Raw genomic sequence first — 20,335 nt, 5'->3', positions numbered from 1 at the left:
TGCCATGACCCTGTGAATCACTGTAATTTTGAAATCTAAAAACTTCAGTAAAATTGAAAATTAGCTGAGAAGATGTGGTATTAGATTGTGAGAAATCTGTAAAGAAATAAACATCTTGCGGATGTTTGTTTGTACAAAACTGGATGTGTTCAAGGCACCACATCTGACACCCAAGCCACCAGACTAATTAAGTTCAGAAACAGGCTTTCAGAGTTCATGGTGTCTGACTAAAACAAGAATGAGGAATCATTATCTACTAATAAAAGCCACTGATCACAGATGTGGACAGCAAATGCAGAAACAAGTGATTGAGACAACAAAAAATTAAAGTACTGGTCCCTATCTTTAGATATTTAAACTTGGGCTACTCACTGACAACCAAAGACAAGTGACACAGGTAATTATTGTTGCATTTTTTTGCTAAGCTAGGATATTTATAGGAATGCACCTTTTTAAGCTATTTCTCTCGAGTAAGGAGAACATTCCAGCAGAGCTGAGGTCTACTAGTTCTGCTTGAAAGCAAAATAAACTGCTGTTTTGCACCAGGATGTCCATGCATAAATTTATCTTCTGAGAAGCAAAGGGTACAATAATTCATTCAATCAACTCAGTCATTTCCACTTGTACTTTCTGGACCCTGTTATTTGCAATGTCAAAGGGCATCGCTGCCAGTGTCCTGTTCTAGTCTGAAATGTCAAAAAGGCTAATACATTAATTGGTCTAAGTTCAGTCCAGTGGAACTTACTTAGTCAGCCACATCTCCATCCAGGAAAAAAAAAATAATCTACGTTTCAGACCCTAAATAAAGCATGGAGCCAAATTTGTAGTTTTGCAGTCATTTACCAGATACAGTTTCAGAATCATCAACTTCCAGCAGGTTTTTTTTCAAATAAGTATATGTATGTGGATAGATAGATACCAGATGTCTTAGAAAAAATAACTGTTTCCTTCAAGAAAGGCTCAGACTGACAAACATTACAACTTGAAAGGTAATCTAGTTTTATCACAGTGTTTTAATAGTTTTATGATATTTTAATTATATGTTCAAATCTCACAGTACTCATTAAGGCAACTTCTAAATCTAAAAATTAATAGAATTCCACAGAATTCTGTGTGAAAAAATGAGCAAAGGTTTCAGGGTTTGAAAATCCTTCCATAAAACTGAAAGACCTTTGAGAAGATTCTATACATGCCATCCCATATGATGTATTTATCACTAATCAGAAATACGTAATTTTGTTATTACACAATCTGTGATGTATTATTCATGAACTTGAGGTACTCAACAAATTTGTAGGCCTTGCAAAAAAATCTTTTTATTGGGTCTTCCTATTTAAAATCTTCTCTTTAGTTTGAAATCTTTTGTTTTCTCTTCAATTCCCACTCCTGGGGCTTTAATGCAGAAACAAAACTTCCCTAACTACTTCCAACTAATTATCTGGTAGCATGCATTCATATGATGGTAATCAGAATCCTATCATCCAGCCTGTTATCACACTTTGGAGCCTTTTTCTTCTGTGTGGCAACCTGTGTGGCGACAAGACCATTTTCTAGTATGTATGCAAGATATAACTGCTGTAATAATTATGAGAAGTGAAAAAGCTCTCAGTAATGAAGGCCTCTGAAGACCCTACCTCTTCCTATGTACCTCTTAAGAATGTCTGGACACCTGGTTCAAAGCTTGGGATTGTAGTATCTAGATACACAAAAGTATGTTACTGTGATGCTGAGCATTATGGTGCCTGTGGTTCCTCTTTATTTTAGTACTATTTTTTACTAGGTGTCCATGAAGATCTTGGATTTTCCTGGCACTTATACTAGCCAACTTTACATAGCTCACTAAACAAAGTTGTCAAAGAAGGCATCAAAACATGCTTATTTACAAATACGTCAACTGGAACAAGTTCGTTATTTTCCAATTTTACCTCCATTTGGAAAAATAGTTATGAAAATATCTTCAGTTCTGTACTTGTAACAACAGGTGGCAGTAGTGATATCTGCATTTGTCTGAATGGCCCGTGGTCTTTGGAAACGCTGTGTTTGTCAATTTTAGCTTAGAGAAATAGTTGTAGTAGATGTTGTTATCCCAGGTTGAAGAAAATGACCTTTTTAAAAATAGGGATCCTATACTGAACCTTTCACATTTCTGGGTATATATAGCCAGATAATAGTCTTCCTTGGCTAGGTTTAGCTCTGGAAATTGCATAGATGATAAATTAAAATAAAAATATTAAACACATTTCATTATATTGTTCTTCCTGAAGATCCAATGTCTTTATCACAGAGGTAATTATATACTGCAATAGCAAGAAAAATACGTGAAGATTCTTACATGCTATAAAAGCTAGAAAGATTTGTCCAAAGGAGAACGTGAACCTGTACTTTGCCTCCTCTGTGTTGAATTGTATAGCATCTCAGATACTGGGATTGGAAAGTATCACTGCAGCCACATAAACTGAGCTTTTGCATAAGAAAGCCCAGACTATCTTATCCAGAATTCCTCTTCCAGACACAGTGGTTCTTTTCCAACTGAACATTAACCAGCACAAATGACTTGCAGGCAATCCGATGGTTAGTTTTCATCTTACCTGAAGGACTCAAAGTAATGACAAATGTGTCACTTCCTTTGCTAGAACTGCTTTCTAGAGCTAACGCTACACATGACTACAGCCCTTGGACTTTTGGGTAGTTCTGAGGGGATCCTTGAACAACTGTCAACACTGTAATGATGCCAAAACCTCACCACATTTCAAATAAAAAGTCTTTTCAGCAAGATGCTTCTCCAGACAAGGAGGAGTCATGAAGAATCACCACATAGCAGTAATTTGTTGATAAAGTCACAGCTGATGACTAATCTTTTATGTGTTGCTGGTTCAAGTACTGCTGAGACCTTCTGTGTATATGAGTACGAGGGTCATACCCCTACATGTGAATCAGCTTTCAAGAACAGGTGACATCTCTGATAACCACGGGAAGTGCACAACTCATTAGATGCTAACTGGAGTGTGGCGTTTGGAAAGAATTATCTGGTCCAGCAGGAAAGCCTGTACATTGCAAGAGTGATGCTTCTTTCCATGATACCATGTGAGAGCTTTTGACTAGAAATAAGGAGGAGAATGTACTCAGCGTGTACTCTGCCAGCAGTTTCCTTCCAGTAAAAAGGCATGTGCCCTCTTCCAATTTACACAGGCAGAAATCCATGTGCGAGACTGAGAGAAGAAATTTTTGTCCTCTGCCTAAAGATAAATCAGGAGAGCATTGTTACTGATAAGCACATGTGGCTTATCTGTTGTAAAAAGCTAGCATCGAAAGTGTGGTGTTTTGCAGTGGCTGAAATTCCTATAGCTGCTGGTTTGTTTTTCACTGCATGAAATACAGACTAGATCCATTCAGATGTATCACATCTCCAAAAGTTTGCTCGGCTTATCAGACAAAGTCAAAAAGAAAATACACAGAATTCCAAACACACACGTGTGCTTAAGTCAGCCAGTGTTCATAGTGTGTAATTATTGTATAATATCTCTAAAATTTGCCTTAAAAGCTCTACCAGGTTCTATACATAAAAGTTCATCAGATACCTGTTAGAAGAGCAATATCCACAATAATAATATCACATTGTTTAACAACTGTTTCCTTCATCCATACCATAGTGCGATTAATTTCAGCCAACATGGCTCGCAATTAAAGTATGGTTCAGCATGGTGGACTTCACGTGCAGGACAAGGAAGGTGACAGCAGCTTTCAAAAGTTTCAGGTTTTCAGTGAGTGCCTTGGCAGTCATCCCTTCAATATATCAGTGAGGCTTCCCATTAAGCACGTTTTCTACCGATCCAAGTTTCAGCAGTACAGTGCAGTGGGGAGTGGAGTTGTAGACCAGCAAGCAGAAAACAACCATGCAATGCTGTCTTGTTCACTCTGATCTGAAACCCCAAATGCTAGCATGAACGCCAGATTCCCCATCACCCTCACCACTGCCATCATCTCCTACCAGCTCCTGCCCATGACATGAGAACCATGGGTATAAGTACCTGGGCTTTTATTCCTCAAATTGACCACCTCAGACCCCATAATATACACAACCAGGATAAATCACTGAGAGGAGGATGAATATGTTCCACAGTCAAGTGAGCTTTGATGTCCTGCATATGCTTCCCCTTCTGAGTGTTTTTATAGATTTGATATATGCAAGAGTTATCTGCAGTAGTCCAGGATATGAGGTGCAAAGTCTATGCTTGAAAAGAAAATTGTATTTGGTAAATGCTTAAAAAAACTGACCTGCTACTACCTGAAATGTCAGCAGCAGCTGGCAGGTCTTCTTGTGAAATCCACCAACAGATGGATTAATTCCATGAAACAGAGGGGCAAATATCTGATTTTATGCTGCATTTGCTCCATCCAACCAATCTTTAATGTTTTGAACAGAAGTCTCATGACACTTTTCTAGCTCCAGCCTCACCTATCCTGGAGAGGGATGTAATAAATTACTTCTAAGAATAACTTTGGATCCTTTTGCAAAGGAACATTTACAAAGAAACTCACAGAGCAATAAATACGTGTATTCCTGCAGATTGCTGTTTAAGATAGCTGAGACTTGACAGGCTGCAACTCATATTCCAGTACACCTCATTTTTAAGAAGTCTCTCTGCTCTAAGAGATGTCAGCAACATATTGCTTGGAATCAAACAGCCAAGTATTCCAACTCCCCTTTATGAACCTAGATAAGGAATGAAAGATTGGCAATATTGCCTGACTCCACAGACCGTAGTAGCAGCCTCCTGGTTAAGATTACTAGGCAAGAATATAGTGTGGGTGAAGGTGTGTTTAAACTAGACTCCGTGCAGAGAAACTGCTGTTACAGTAACTACTTGCACTGAAATTACTATAAGGATTATTCTTGCTATGTACTCAACTGAAAATAGAGATGGGATTCAGCTCTCAGATTAAGATACTTGGATTAGGTTCTACTGTGATTTAGGCATCTATATTCCCATTTGTAGTCAATGGATGGATAAACAACACGGTCATTGGAGTGTAAAGAGTTATTCAGATGACTGCTTATTTTTGGATGAGCTGAATAGCTTTTTAGATTCTGTTGGCTGTGTTGACTAAGTATCCGCTTCTTTGGACAGCCAACTAAAAAAATATAGACTCCTGCATTTAGATTTTAGTGAACTGTGGAATAAGTTTTAAAAAACATAAGAAATATCTTGTGTGCTGTGTGAAATTATGAAAACAACTGGGATGTTCTCGAGTCAAATTATTGTAATGTGTTATCACAAATGTGCAGACAGGTATTTAAGCCTCTTGCAGGAGTCATGCTTCTGGCGCTCATTGTCTTGTTTGACATCATCTCATACCATGAAGAACGCAATCCTTCATACATGATAAACTGTGCTGTAGTTAAAATACTGTGCACACTTAAGAATTTTTTTAGTTGCTGCCATCAAATAAAACATCCTCCTCATTTGCAGCATGAAAGCCTCTGAGGCTCTGTAAGGTCTTCTAGCCATGTGAGGTTAAGAAGGGGGTGTCTGAGGAAGGAGAACAGGGGTTCCTCGCTTCCCTCCAGACAGGTGGCCATCATAAGCCCAACCATTTGTGGCATCCAGGGAACCTGACACTGCCACACAGAGCTGCTTTTGTACAACTGGAGGCACATTTCACCTCAGGGAGATCAAATCTTGCCTGATATAAGGAAATTGATTACCAAGTATTTCTCAGGAGGGAAGAGCAGGCAATGACTGAGCACCACCATTCTTCCCATTAACCAAAGAGTTACACTGGTTTGATGTAAATGTTCAAAAATCTAGACAACTAAGGCCTAATAATTCAATTTCTCAGCTTTAGATCTGATACGCTATTCCTTATTGACTGTGTATCTTCCAAAAGTAAATATTAAACAAGAATGATAAGATAAAAGATTGTTGGCTGGAAATGGACATCCTTACCTAAGTGCTCATAATTCTTAGTTTCAGCAGTGGAGATATTCTGGGACTCAGGGAAATAAGCTGATATTTTAATTAGTATTCAACTCTCTATACATATGTAAGTGCATGTGTTTCTATTGGGGTCCATCTGTAGAGCGTTTCTGTGGCTGAGTAGGTTTGCCAAAGAGAGTTGAAGGAGCACCATCGGGGAAAAATCTGCAGCATCACAAATTAAGAGGCAAACTGTGAGTCTCTGTAGATTTTAAAGGCAGAACTCTAGATAACTAACACATTTAATTAGCATAAAAGCTGAGAAATGCAGCATTCTGGCAATAGGTTTTCCATTCAGCAAGCCTTGCTAAGTGACTACGTTAGTAATTGTTATTGATTATTGACAATAAGGCAATTATTGTTTATTGACTTGCATTCAGCATAGACTTCTGACACTTGCTGAGTAGACCCATTGATCTGATATTTTTAAAGGGGACCATATCATAATTTTCCTAGCAACTTGAGAGAGCAACATAGCAAATCTAAAACTGCATTTCCCCAAGTCAGCACCTTTTCTAGGAATACACGGAGATTAACTTTTACGCCAGTGTATTAATTTTTATCTGCAGAACTCTGAGCAAAGTTTTTCACAGTTGGTGAATAAAGCTGTTTGACCTCAACAATGACCAAGAGAGAGATACTCAAAACCACTCATCTTTCAGTAAACCTTATCCCTCTGACCTGGAACTCATACACTGGCATTGACCCCCTATTTCCCCTGTTACTGCACCCCCTGACTTCATGGTGCCTCTCTCCCACATTTTCCACTCTCTCTGGTCACTTCTGATTTTGGCTTTTAGGGTCTGACCCTCTCCACGGCAGCTTTCCCTTGCCCACACCCCACATCACGCTCTGCACTCCTTGGTCTCTTTTTCAGCCCTCCTAGTGCCCTTCTGGACATCTCCTCCACACTTTCTGCAGGGAGATGATGTTCTTTTTCTTCTTGATACCCTCAAATCCATCTGTCTTACCGCTAATTTCTTTTTTTCTTGCTACTGGCTTTCCAAAGAGCAGCTGCTCAGCTGGCTGAAAAATCAGCCACATTCACTGAAAGTCCAAACTCTGAACTCATGGGCCAGACATTCAGATCTCAGTGTACAACTGTCTGACCAGTTTGATTTTCTGACACTGTTAAAAAATTGATACTTTCTGTGCTGTTATTTTTCTAATAGTGTTTTTTATCATTCACAAAGACTTTTGTCATTCCAGTTCCATCGCACATCATTTGACATTAAATGATAACAACTACAGAGAAAGATGACTTTTTAAGCAGTGTTTTTTACTAAAAACTAACAAAGTTTAAGGGCTTAATAAAGCCAGAGAAATATACAGTTTGAATCTCAATCTGAGCTCAACCTGAAAGCAGAGTAAAGACAGTATCTGTGTATAGAGAGGGCCCACAGTTTTATCATAAGAAACTCATATTTGTCTTCTAAATCTCCTGTGCTCATAATTAAACCACCAAACCTAAAAAAAAGTGTGAAATGTGCGATAAGAATATAACTGAAATAAATCATGAGACTATAACATGATTAAACACAGACTAGTCACTGTGAAAGGAAAAAAAAAATAAAAGAAGCTCCAGCTTTGTATTGTTTTTATTCTTATACTAGAAAGCAACTCCTCTGCATTCAGAACAGCACCAAAGTTTCAAGTGTATAACAAGACGAACAGATAAATGACTGAATAAAGACTGGTAGCCACTGGAGAGAAGTTATTTCTTGTTAGTCTGACTGTAAAGATGATTTTGGTCATCAGTATAAAGAATAACCAAATTCCCAGAAACTAATTCAATAAATTTTGATTCATTGAAAGTGAAGCCACCTTGCAAGGTCCCAGTTTGGCACCGTATTTTTAAGGGTTTTCTTTGGTGACAGCAGTTCTGCATGGGCATATGCACCACAACTGCTGAATTGTAGGCTTGCCTTCTCCTCTGCTGCAGGGAAGTGCAGTTATCCCCATAGGGTCAGTAGGAAATTCCCTCAGGGATGAATGTAAGCTGTGCGTGCACGTGTTGGGAGAAGCTGAGGCTCATCAGTAGGACTGTCTGTCGTGCAGCATCAAAGCTTTGAGCTGCTGTATTTTCTCCCCTGTAAAACCCATCCAGGGGAGTCGGGACAGGAGTACACAGAGGATATAGAAATGTTTGAAAATAATCTCAAGGGAATGCCCTGAAGAGCTCTCAAAAAAGGATATAGAGAATAAATGCAAGAGAAAAAAAATTGAGAAGGCAACTTCAGCAGAACAATCTCCCGGCAATCTGTATATTACTTACAGACCCTGCCCACCAGATGATTTGTTTTGAAAGATGAAACTCTGTCAGATGATCAGTGCTACAACTCCCACTCTTTCTCATCCATTCATCTATCTACTAAGTCAAAAGCAGACCACATCTCACCTGAAATATCAAAGCTGTACTGAAAGCTGCTGAATGCATTTCCAAGGCATGAAGGAAGCTTAAATGGCCATATCCTTTAATGAAATGCCTTCTACCACATCATGGACAAGCTACTCAATTCCTGAGATACGAAAGACTACTGCAGTCATGAGGAAATAATGTAAATGTGCAGTTTTTTCTTTATGTCTTTGTTATTTTGCCTTATATTAAAACAAAACTTACACTGTAAAGAAATCTCTGAGGGAATGATACTTTATGTATGTATGGCTCACTGAAGATGAAAAAATGTTGCAACCATTAAAGCAGAAACAAGAGAAAGAAGCAATTGTCCATATGCTGCTATTGGTTTCTACTTTGCTCAGCCTGAAGTTTACAGTCTTTTTTCCATATTCCCTCTCTCCATCTACATACTTTAATCAAAGATTTAAAATTTCTTCACTGACTGCAAACAAAAAAATGACTCAAGCACAATGCGTGCAATCTGCCACTTCAGTGGAGAGAATATGCCTGCATACAGTCATGATGTGAAATTTCCAAGATGCAAACATATCAGAATACTTTTAATATAACATTAACACCAAAGCTTTGGAAAAAAAGGATCAGTGTTGTATCAGAGGAGGTTAGCTCTTGTTCTCCCCCTTGTTAATTAAGACTTCACTTCATTGCTAATTTGAGCGGGTGAGAGGAGCTTTTGTTCAACCTCTCCTCCCCTCCTAGCTGACACGGGGAGGTTGAGCAGCAGCAGAGCCTTGGGATGGCAGGTGGGGAATGGTGGGTCACAAAACCGGAGTAAAGTATGCAGTGCTGTATGAGATAGGTAATTAGTATTGTGGGTACTGTTATGCCTCTCTAGAAGGAGTGCCTTCTAGATTTCTGTGAAAGAAAGATCTCTCTGATAACATTCAAACTGCATTGACCACAGAGAAGCTAGCAATACACTAAAGCAGAAAACTAGCATAAACCAGATCAGATTTGTGGATGGAGACCTGAGATAATCTTGAATATAGAGCTCTGCTTCCATTCTGTCAGCATCTTCTGCCTCAGCGTCTGAATCTCTGAAAATGATTCATGATCAAAATTTTAATACTGAGGCGTGGGAGAAGGAAGGAAATCAACCATTTTATTTCTTTATCCATCAACAGGGTGCTAAATTGTGGACATGAGGGATGTGTAGCATTTTAATACATATCATGTGCCCTGAAGACTACTTGTATAAAAATTCTCTTCCTAAAGGGTAGGTTAATGTAAAGGTATTTTTAAAGAAAACCAGAAGGAGGGGAAAAACAGTAACACAGACAGGTGATGGCCGCTGATTTAGGTGGGGGTGCACTCTGCAGGAGCTAGAAGCAATTTGTAGGAAAGTCATTATAACCCCAGAACAAGTGTAAACATGGGCTTTAAGAAAGCCCTCTGGAAGACATAAGCCAAATCAACACTATATTCCCTGTCATAGTGACTGGAAAGTGCAAAATGCAGAGCATGGAATGGGCAAACTGGTGTGTAATATCTACATGGACTTTATATGTTCTCTTTGAGCACACTCCACAGAACAGTGTGTGCTGATCCTAGGCATCAGTGGCTCTGCTGGTGTCTCCGGGATGCTGGCTATCACACTCACTTCAGTTGCAAGCTCTGTGGCAAAGTAAGATTAGTAGCTTTTCGTTGCCCATTTTCAAAAAGATTTGTACCTCCTGATGTGACAGAGAGTCTGAATTTGCCTGGCTCTCAGTTTCTTTACACTGTCTCCTGCTCCTGTGTGCTTAGCTGTGAACAGCATGAAGTGCTGATTCCCTCTGTGGAAATGCTTTATCTTGCTCCAAAAGAGCTGTGCTTTCCAGTAGTGAGGAGTATGGAGCTCCAACTGGTAGGAGCAAGTCAGACACGTATAAGTCCACAATGCCCTAGTGATGGTATTGTGATTTTAGAGATTTAGAAAAACCAAGATTTTTCATGTTTATTTTGTTGGTTGCAGATAAATGACAGTGAGGTGAAGAAGGATTCAAGAAAACCTTGAAATCAGTGTGCAAAAGTTACAGTTCAGAAAAATTGTTTGAAATTCTTTCTAGTTGCGTTACAGAAGAATTGGTAAGACATAACTTTTTCTTCTAGATGCATGTCATACACTGTATATCTAGATCATATCTTCACTTGTCTGGGTGTCTGTTTTTAAACAGAGAAGCAAGCAATAAGAAAACCAACTACAATCACAGAACTTAGTATTTTTAGTGAAGGACACTTCTTCTCTAGAGCAGTATACAGCACAAACACACACTTACAATGGACTTGATTTAGGTTGTCTTTTAGCACTAGAAGTTTTTCACCTAATGCAAAATAGTTGGCCAAGCTCAATCTGCAGTTCAAATCTTCCCTCTAGCAACATTGATCAGACACTTAAATTTTAAATTATATAGAGTTTGTGAGATGAGTTTTCCTTGGCTAAACAAAATATTTCATGTAATCACATTCTTACCACTTTGCAATAACGAGAAGGAGGATGAAAGAAAGGGCCAAGGGCCAAATTCATCTACTTACTTGAAAACTGTAAGGAACCAAGCAGTCCCCTGCTGACTGCAATGAGGATCCCTTATCTCTGGGGTACGAAGGGAGTGAGGATGTGGTGCGTGTCTTCTGGTATTTCACCTGAGTGATGAAGGGAGAGCACACTATGCCAACAATAAATGATTGTATCAGTGCCAGCGGCAGGACTGGAGCACCTGATGGGGCATCACGCATCTCAGAGTGTTCCTTGTGTCTCTTCCCCAATACAGGCAGCTTTACTTCATTAGTAATCTAGTCTCTGGATATTGAAATCTCAGTGTGTTTCCAAACCAACTTCATTTATTTGCAGTATGTCATCTGGTATATCAAATAACTTTTTCTTTTACTGTTGCCAAACAGAAGTAAAATTAATTTGTTCTTGTAGGTAGAGAATTCTGTTCAAAAGTTGAAAGGCTTGTGATCTGCATATTCATATCTTTTATATCTAATTCTTTTTTTAAGGACATGACTGAAATTTAAATACCTTTTGTGCCTAAATTTGTGAATCACTTTCTTTTTGATCAGTGCAGGTTCATAAGCATTCAGCAGGTTTTCTGTGCTTTGTGGTTTGCATGGTGATTCTTTTTTGGCTGGTTTTGATATGTTTTCTAATTTGCTTCTCTTGCATAACTCATTGCTTAGTTCTTGCAATTTGTCCTTGGAAATAATGTGGGCTTGTACTTGTTTACAAGTATGTAATACTTGTAATGTAATACAATGTAATTGTATTCAATGTAATTACATTGAATGTAATACAATGACATAGAAGAGACATGGGAAGACAAATTAAGAAAATTCAACATACAGGCCTCTTGACCTGTCATGATCTTTGGTAGTGCTTATGAATATTAGTTGTATTATGGTTATTTTTTCCTTGTTTCATCTACTTCAGACTTTACTACATTTTCTTCTTCATCTGTGCATGCTTACCATCAACAAAAAGACTACTAGTATGAGCTGAAATCTGTAAGGAACTGTGTCCTTTTAATATGTCCTGGTACACCACAGGTTGGCACTATACTGCCTGTGACAGCTGCGAAAAACAACAAAGGGCAAATTCACCATTTTCAAATAATTTCCAAACTATTTACTGCTTACATACTAAATGGACGGTGTTATGAAGGGAACATCTTAAATAAAAATTTGTTCTTTTGGTGTATGGTGTCACAAGTGAGACTGGGAAGGGCCATTTTAAAGAAGAGTCTAATCATTTAGACATATTATCTTATTTCAAGAGACTGCTGGGCACCTTGAAAGGCTCAATGGTAATGAACAAACAGGCATCTCCTGCACCATAGCCCTGTCTAGCAGTGCTGAACAGAGTACATCTCGTCTAACTGGTGGAAGTAAGACACTCCTACTCTGCAATAGATCAGCTGGCAGAGGAAAATGTAATGCTCAATTTTTCACCACTTTCCACTAGCTTTTGCTTACCCTGCACTGCCTCTGAGTAGGTGTTCAGAACTGGAATAGCTCCTGGTGCTACTCTCCGTCGGAAGCAGAACTTGCAGGAATGGTAAACAGAGCGGTGATCACAGTAGCCACACGGCACAGACTTGCCAAGCAGGACTGATTCTGGTCATATTGTGCTTCAATCAAAAATTTATTTGTACACTTATATATGTACACATAAACACACACAAATGGTTTTATATCAAAAAACCTCACTGAAATAAAAAAGCCCTGGGCACGCAGATCAAACAGCCAGTCCAGTATCCTAAAATTGTGCTGGAAGGTTACTGCAATTTCCTTTCCAGACAACTGCCACATCCAGCCTTCTTTTTGAGCAGATGAAAACCAATGGAGCCAAACAATGATGAAAAGTTGTAAGGGCAATGCAGTTAACACATGCCCCCTTAGAAAGAGAAAATGTGATTTTATCAGCACAAGTGTGTTATTTGGGCAGCAGCCGCAGAACCACAGGGCGAGCGCTGCTCTGAGTCAAGGCTTGAGCTGCAAGAGCATCCTGGGAGAGACAGCGCTGGAGCTACTGCTGGAAGAACTAGCTGATTGAAAATGGGCAGCCTACTTTGGTGAGGAAGCAGGTGGTTTTATTGAAATGTATGAACAGCAACTTTTGTGAAAGGAGGAGGTTGAGTTACTCATGGCTGAAATAAATTTATTCAGCCTTTGATGTGAAAACTTTTGACCAACACGTTATTCACTGGTATTATACAAGCAGTGCTGGAAAGAACGTGTTTAGTCATACTGCTTTGAGACAACAGAAAGCCAGATTTGATCCAACATTTGAGAATGAATGAGATCATGTGAATTGTCAGAAGCCCTTCTGTGTGTACTGGATCCGAGGGTCTATAATAAACACCGCCCCTCCAGTTTTCAAAGAATTATTTTTTCATTTAAGAAATGTGGATAAAATACTGTTACAGCAAGGCTGTGAGGAAATAAAGTTTTGTGATGTAGCCATCACCTGTGACAAACAATTTAAAGATATCTCAGTATTAAGTTAGCTGTTGTGTAAGTTAAGTGAAAAATTTGCTCAGAATAGTCTTCAAATCATAGCTTGAAACTTAAAGGTTTTCTTTCTAAAGTTTTTAAAATTCTGGCTGAACATCTATGTAAATGCAAACATTTACAATAGAGCTGCAAGTGAGACACACAGTTCAGCATTGATTATTGTGCCATAATAAATAAATCCACTATTGCAGAGTTGTGCATGACAAATACGGATTTTATATACATGGATGTGATTAATAAAAATGGCAAGTTTCATAAACACACTGGAATAGTAGTGGTTTTTACACTATGGTTAAAGTTGTCCCTGCAGAAACAATACTTCTATTGCTGAAATGATTGCCACATTCAAAGTACATCGTGACACTAACCACATCAGCAAATACAGAGGCATTGCAAGTGCAACCTGCTGTAGGTGAACCTGCTTTGGCGGGGGGGGCGGACTAGATGATCTCCAGAGGTCCCTTCCAACCTCGACCATTCTGTGATTCTGTGATTCTGTGATCTCAAAGGGGAACTGGCATAGTGCTGATCTGGACACTTCTACATCCATTCATACATGTCTGATAATTCCTGTCCCTTTCATTATCACTTCCTTTTACAGCAAACTCTTGGGGCTGCAGGTTAATCTTGAATAAAACATTCTATCATGTTGCCGGATGCAGTAGTAATGGAAACCTGAACACATTTTGTACACATCTGTAAATATTGAGGACAATTTAAGCTCCTGACTCACACATTTTATATTCAGTTCATTATAATACTGCAATTTGAAAATCCACCTACCCAGTCTGATGAATCATTCAACTATTCTTTCTTTGTAGCCCAGACAAAATTTAGTAGGGGGCTTTCTCAAAGACTCTGTGACTCACTAACACTTTTTTCCCCCTTTTGCTGCCAATGCACTTATTTAAAAATGAAAGATCTAATACAGTTTTGTAGGTTAGCATGTGAATGCTGACTGGAAGCACTTGGTCACAATGATATTGCTGAGGTCTGCTACCATGAACTATAAACACCAACCAGCTCACTGGTTTCATCTCTAGTCAAGAGAGTGTCTTACGATTAAGAAATGGCTACATGTCTCCTCATTGTGTACCACTGCTGGCTGAGCTCCTGAGCCAATTTAAATCAGCATTGCTCTCTTGATGCCAGCCATGCCACAGACATTTATGGCAGCTGAAGAGCCATCCCACAGAGTCCTGTTCCAAGCGGTGGTGAGGCAGAAGGCAGAATGGGTTGGGACTCTCCTGGCTAAATAACATGTTCACCGGTGTGTGGATCATTTGGGATTTTATGGTAATTGGTGGGAAGATGAGAGGCAAAAGGTTCCTTGTGCCGCAGTTGGGTGATTTGGGCAGTAAGCAGTGAAGTGGGAGAGCCACACTCAGATCTTAGGTCTGCCAGCTTAAAAATAAACGTCTTCTATAACACAGTGGAGTCCTGAACCAAATCCTTTATACCCTAAACAATAAACGTAAACGTAGCTAACCAGCCAGTTAGACCTGCAACAGGCTAAGAAACAGGTATTTTGACATGTCTGGTTTTGTGAAAACTTCTGGTGTAGAGCGAAAGCAAAAAGCAAACCGCGGAACTTGCCCCCAAATGGAGCCAACAACCAGCTCCAGACCCCCATGCCTTCCCTTGCCTTGGTGCAAATCAACAAATGTTGAAGCCAGTGGTGTTACTCTACAGTACAACCAGCAAAAAAGAGAAAATTAAGTAAAATCAAGTGCTTACTAGTCATGATCAAGTAATATAGAAGAGAACAAAGAGTCTTGCCCAATTTCACAGTTGGAGCACGGCAATGCAGACACTGACACAAAGAACTATAAACCGACAATTACTTCAATCCAGTCCTTCATTCTCTCAACACATCTGCCACCTTTCACAGGCTCTTCTGTGAAACATTTTTAAGTCACAGGCTTGTAGCAAAATACAAGTTTTGATTATGAATTGGATTCTCTCATGAATATTTTGACAGCCTATTTGCATAAAATGTCTTGTCATTAAAATAAGGGTGATAAAAATGCTCATCAATTTATTTTTCACCAAGAACATTGCTTAAGGCATAGAAATAAAGGTCAGCAGAAATTCTGAGCTCTGCATTTAAAATATTCACTGAGAAAGAAAAATGTATGCAAATTACATCAAAATGTACTAAAATAAAAACAATGTGCTAAAGATCCAAAATTTCAGAAAATTGCTTGCAACATTTGTGGGAGCTTTAATTGCAAGCAAAACAACTGCTGCAATATTTACTTGAATTTTGTCTTGTGCAGTTTCAGTAATATGGAAAACCCATCTACCACTGCACCTCAGATCAGAGAGATTTCATACAGATCCTCCCTCTTCAGAAAGTCAGATCACACTTTTTATTGGTTCTTTATTGCAAAATCATGAGGCAGCTCTGGTAGGCGGATGGGATGACAGCTGTCAATTAATATATTTCAAGGAACTTGTTTACACTGGACACTGGAAGATCCATGGCACAGCTTAGTTTAGTTTGATCTCCGAAACTCACATCCAGCTTCAGTAACACACAAAATTAATTATTTTTGCATTCAGATCACTGTAAATAAGGAAGGAATATCCTGAATTTAGCCTAAAAGGAGTAAAATAGAGGCTCAAGCTCATAATGTTGTAATTCCACAGTTGCTGTGTTAATACAAAAAAAAAGAAGTTACCCCACTGCTTCACTTAAATGCCAAATTGTTTAAGGAAAACAAACAGACCCTGATGCTTGATACCTTTTTTGACAGGATTACTATGATTGCCAGCTGTAAGGCAGTAAAAAAACCCAGATTGTTATAAGAAGTGCAAAAAGGATGCACCATCTCTGTTCCAATTTATTTCTAATCTTTCTCTTCTTTCCCCACCTCTCTTCCTACTTCTGACCTTCATGCAGATTCTGCAAGTAAATAAATTATTCTTTATTCTGTCTTTGGTTTTGTGACCTTTCCCTGATGTTGTTGTGTGAAGTTGATGTACTGGATTACAACATTTTTGTGTTCAGGAACATTGGGACACTGGAGAACTAAAAATAAATTAAAAGCAGACATGATGCTGTTATGGGCTGTATTTAGTGTTGAAAGACTACAGTAAAAAATGTACATCATAGTATGAGATCAGAACAAGGAAAGGGTAGTATGGGAATTATATGGGGCTACTGAATGGCTGATGGCACAAGGAAAATGTTATAAAAAAACCTTTTCAGAGTCAAATTCCACCTTTGGATAACAATGAAAACTTTTCAGAGGTTTTGAATAAACAGAATCATGTAAACAGATATGTGATAAAATTCCTCTGCTCTGCCAAAAGAAAGCAGCCTATCCCTCAAATAAAATTCACTCACCTGTGAATGATGTGGTATTTCTGCAAATAATCCAAGGAAAGCGCCAGCTCACAAATGTACAGCTTAACAGTTCCTTCATTAAAATGGACATTCTGCTGCAAATGGTAACGCAGATCGCCTCCAAGTAAGAGATCAACCACCATGAACATGTCTTCTTCATCTTGAAAGGAATACCTGGAAGAAAGAGTTACAGCTGAGGTCTCAGAGTTGGTGACGCAGACACAGCCGTGCCCTGGGGTAGCTCTCAGTAAGTAGATCTGCCCATGGTAAGCCCATGGTTTGCTCAAAAGGCATACACTGATTCCTCATTGCTGTGGTCCAATCCTGCAACCAGACTTTAGTTGTTGTGGGACTCTGCATATTCAAGGAAAGCAGAGCTTGAACTGCTGCCGTAGTACTATCTTGTTTTAACCATAGGTTAACACCTGAATGTTGATAAAACAGTATTTAAAATACCTTTCGGGTTTTTACGTTTTAAAATAACCAAATACTCGTTCAGTTGACAAAATGGCTTACTAAATATCAGCAATAAAATGGAAGGTCTTGAAACACACTGGGTATTCACAGATGTAAAATTGTAGCTCAGTGTCTATGGAAAGTATCCTGGAAGGATCGAGAGCTGCTGTCCCAGGGGTATTTTCCAGATTCAATAAATACATACAACGTTCCATTAGCTGAGCATTTTCTGTAGTTTGCAGCGTAGCTCCAAATTAAATACAAAATAAAACTGTAATTTTACTGCCTAACAATACATATTTTTTTCAGTCTCCAACTTATATCTTATAAAATGACAGAGTCTTCATGGTTACGGACTGAATTCTTTTTTCCCACAACTGCCTGTTGAATACTCTGAGGACCAAACTCTGATCTGATTTAAATCCTGTAAATCCAAAGGTGTAGCCAGCCAATGTATAGTGTATATATAGTGCTTGGGTAAGCAGGAATTTCCATGTGTTTCTACTTACCTTGGCTATGCTGCCATTGCTCTATTTCTAATCTGAGTAAACTGACAGAAACTCTCTGGTTTTCATTTTTGAATGTAACTGTCTAAGTTACAGTATTTTAGATTTCCCAAATGGGGAATGGTGAATACCTTATTTCTAACATGAAGTCTTCTCTTAGAAATTGTTTCAGAATTAATTTTGATGTGAAGTTAAAGTAGCTTATACCAGTTGTGGATATGAATGGCTGAGAGGTGATCCACAATGACAATGCCTCTTCCATCACCTTTTCTCCCATGAGATGTGTAATATATGTTGGTTACAGATGTGATTCAGTTCTCCTGAACTGTAAAATAAACACTAAGGAAATGAAAAAGAGTGGGCTTCCAGAAAATCTGTGCTCACCCTCCCCTCAAAGGCAGAAAAGTCTATATTAGATTATTTTAATTGACAGTTACGTACAGTTTCACTTTCATTCCCAGGCTTGCACTTATGAGGCACTGCTTAAGGATTGTCACAGATGGTTCGTTTTGAATTTAAATGCTTGCTATTCTTTCCGAACACAGTTCTGAGAAGCAAGTGTCTCTGGGTACTCTGCTCTTCTGTTGCATTTCTACTTGCCTGCCAAATGACAGGAGGGGAAAGCCATTTTATTTGCATTAAGCTTACTTCTCAATAAGTCAAAACTCTAAAGCAAAACAGTAAAGTAGGTGGCACATCGTGTCTGATTCAGAATTTTGTAACACACGTTAAAAAACCAGAAGGCTTCAATTATATTCAAATTACTCCGAATGTTGCGCATTACTGAGCCTAGAGCAATTGCAACAGTAAAGCTTAAATAAGTAGTTATATTTAAGATATTTTTTTCTTTTTTGACACTGCTATTATTTTAAATGAAGTAGTTGTAGCATTAAGCAGATGTAATGAGAAATGTTATTTTTTTCCTTCAGTTACCGCTTGAGTAAAGTGTAGATTTTGTCTGGTTCCTTTTAATATAAAAAAAAAAAAAAAGAAAAGAAAATTAGAGATTGAAAAACCTGCTTAAATGTATAAGTGAAATACTGTGTCTAGTCTGGGACTAAAAAGCTCTCCTGGTGTCTAAAGTCATATGCCAGTAGAAACGGTTCTGATGCAACTCTGGTCTCAAGAAGGAAAATGTCCTGAGTCATTTTTTCAGTGATTCAGCCATCATAAGAGAGTAAAGGCAAGGTAAAGAGTGATTGCTGTGAACTTGCTTTTAAATTCAACAACTATTCCCTTCTCTGGGAAAATTAGGCATGTGTTCCAAAGTGTACCCATGAATGTTTAGTCTCGATAAAAGAGCCATCAGAACAATCCCGAAATAAACGTGAAACCTTGCCCACATCCAGGTGAATGCTAATGCCTGATGGAACTGGGTTTTCACTCCAAGCATATGTTTCTGCTGATGCACTCCAGTTTCCTGTGCTTGTGAGTGCAGAGTGGTGGTCCTTTGCCATCTCCCAGGCAAGCTTTTGGTGCATTTGTGAATTGGTAATGATTTAAAAGAGAGATCAAAAAGTTGAACTAGAAAGAACTGGTACTCTACCCCATTCCATTATGTCAGGAAGTAATACTCTTTGCATAGAAGACCACGTCTACAGTCAGGTGTGGAGGGTTGCGTATTAGTTCTGCTCACACTCCATAACAACGTAAGAGCAATCACTAGGTCAGACTAGACATCTAACCAGCTTGGGAGTCACCAGACAGCAGATACTCAGGGAGGAGCAAAGAACACTATGGAGATATATAAAACTTTCTTTTAGGACTCAAAAAACCTCCACCCATTCACTGCTCTGGGATTTTCAGAGACTCTGTTTGGCATCTCTGGGAATCCAGGCTGGGATGATGAGAGACAGGTTTTGTCCAGGGACCTGTCAGACTCGTTAGTGAATGATTGGTCTCCTGCTACTACATCTTGCCTCTCAGGTAAACATGTTAAGGTTAGTGCAATCCCTACAAAAGAGCTACAAGGCTTCCAGAGTTGACTGTACCTCTAGAACAAAGTGTTTTGAACCGAAACAGGCAAAAAAAGCCAAAACCAAACCTGAAGAGATTCAGAAGTATGACTAATGTTTGCACTCATCAGCCTTCCTGCATTGGACACTTTTAAGATTCGGCTGGACAGGGTGCTGGGCCATCTTGTCTAGGTCATGCTTTTGCCAAGAAAGGTTGGACCAGATGATCCTTGCGGTCCCTTCCAACCTGGTATTTTATGATTCTATGATCTGTCACAACCTGTGAATGGAGCACAGGCCAGTTTTATACAGATATTGTAGCTAGAATAACGCACATTGAGAGACAGCACTTGAGGAGCTCTGTATATCCTCTTCAATGTTCTTCTCTCACTTGGAGTCAGACTTTTGTTTCATTTTTACTGATATATATCTGTGGTAACTCTCCTGATCCCATCAGAAGTGTTGTGTATACTGGTGTAGTTAACAAATAAGTCATATAGGCCCGGTTTGACAGAACAGATACTGTGGATGGATATGTTCAGTATACCAGCAGACTTTATCACCCACTCTAAATTATATCACACCTGACACTCATCATTATGCTAATCATACGCACATAGCTGTAGATGATGGTGTCTTCCCGGCACAGTTGATCCAGCTGGGTTAAACCTGAGTGG

At 38.9% G+C, this 20,335-nt stretch overlaps 1 protein-coding gene across 1 annotated transcript in view; it reads right to left on the bottom strand.

Moving 5' to 3' along the window:
* Positions 1–16,915, bottom strand: part of STK32B (serine/threonine kinase 32B) — a gene marked incomplete at its 5' end in the record, with an annotated part of 60,175 nt that extends 43,260 nt beyond the window's left edge. The window contains one exon of the mRNA XM_009706398.1: positions 16,742–16,915. Within this exon, the coding sequence (XP_009704700.1) occupies positions 16,742–16,915 (174 nt within the window). The remainder of the gene's footprint in view (positions 1–16,741) is intronic.
* Positions 16,916–20,335: the final 3,420 nt, after the last annotated feature.

Source organism: Cariama cristata, unplaced genomic scaffold (genome assembly GCF_000690535.1).
Source record: "Cariama cristata isolate BGI_N322 unplaced genomic scaffold, ASM69053v1 scaffold1848, whole genome shotgun sequence".
Taxonomy (NCBI): Eukaryota; Metazoa; Chordata; class Aves; order Cariamiformes; family Cariamidae; genus Cariama; species Cariama cristata.
This window is presented reverse-complemented; position numbering and strand designations above follow the sequence as displayed.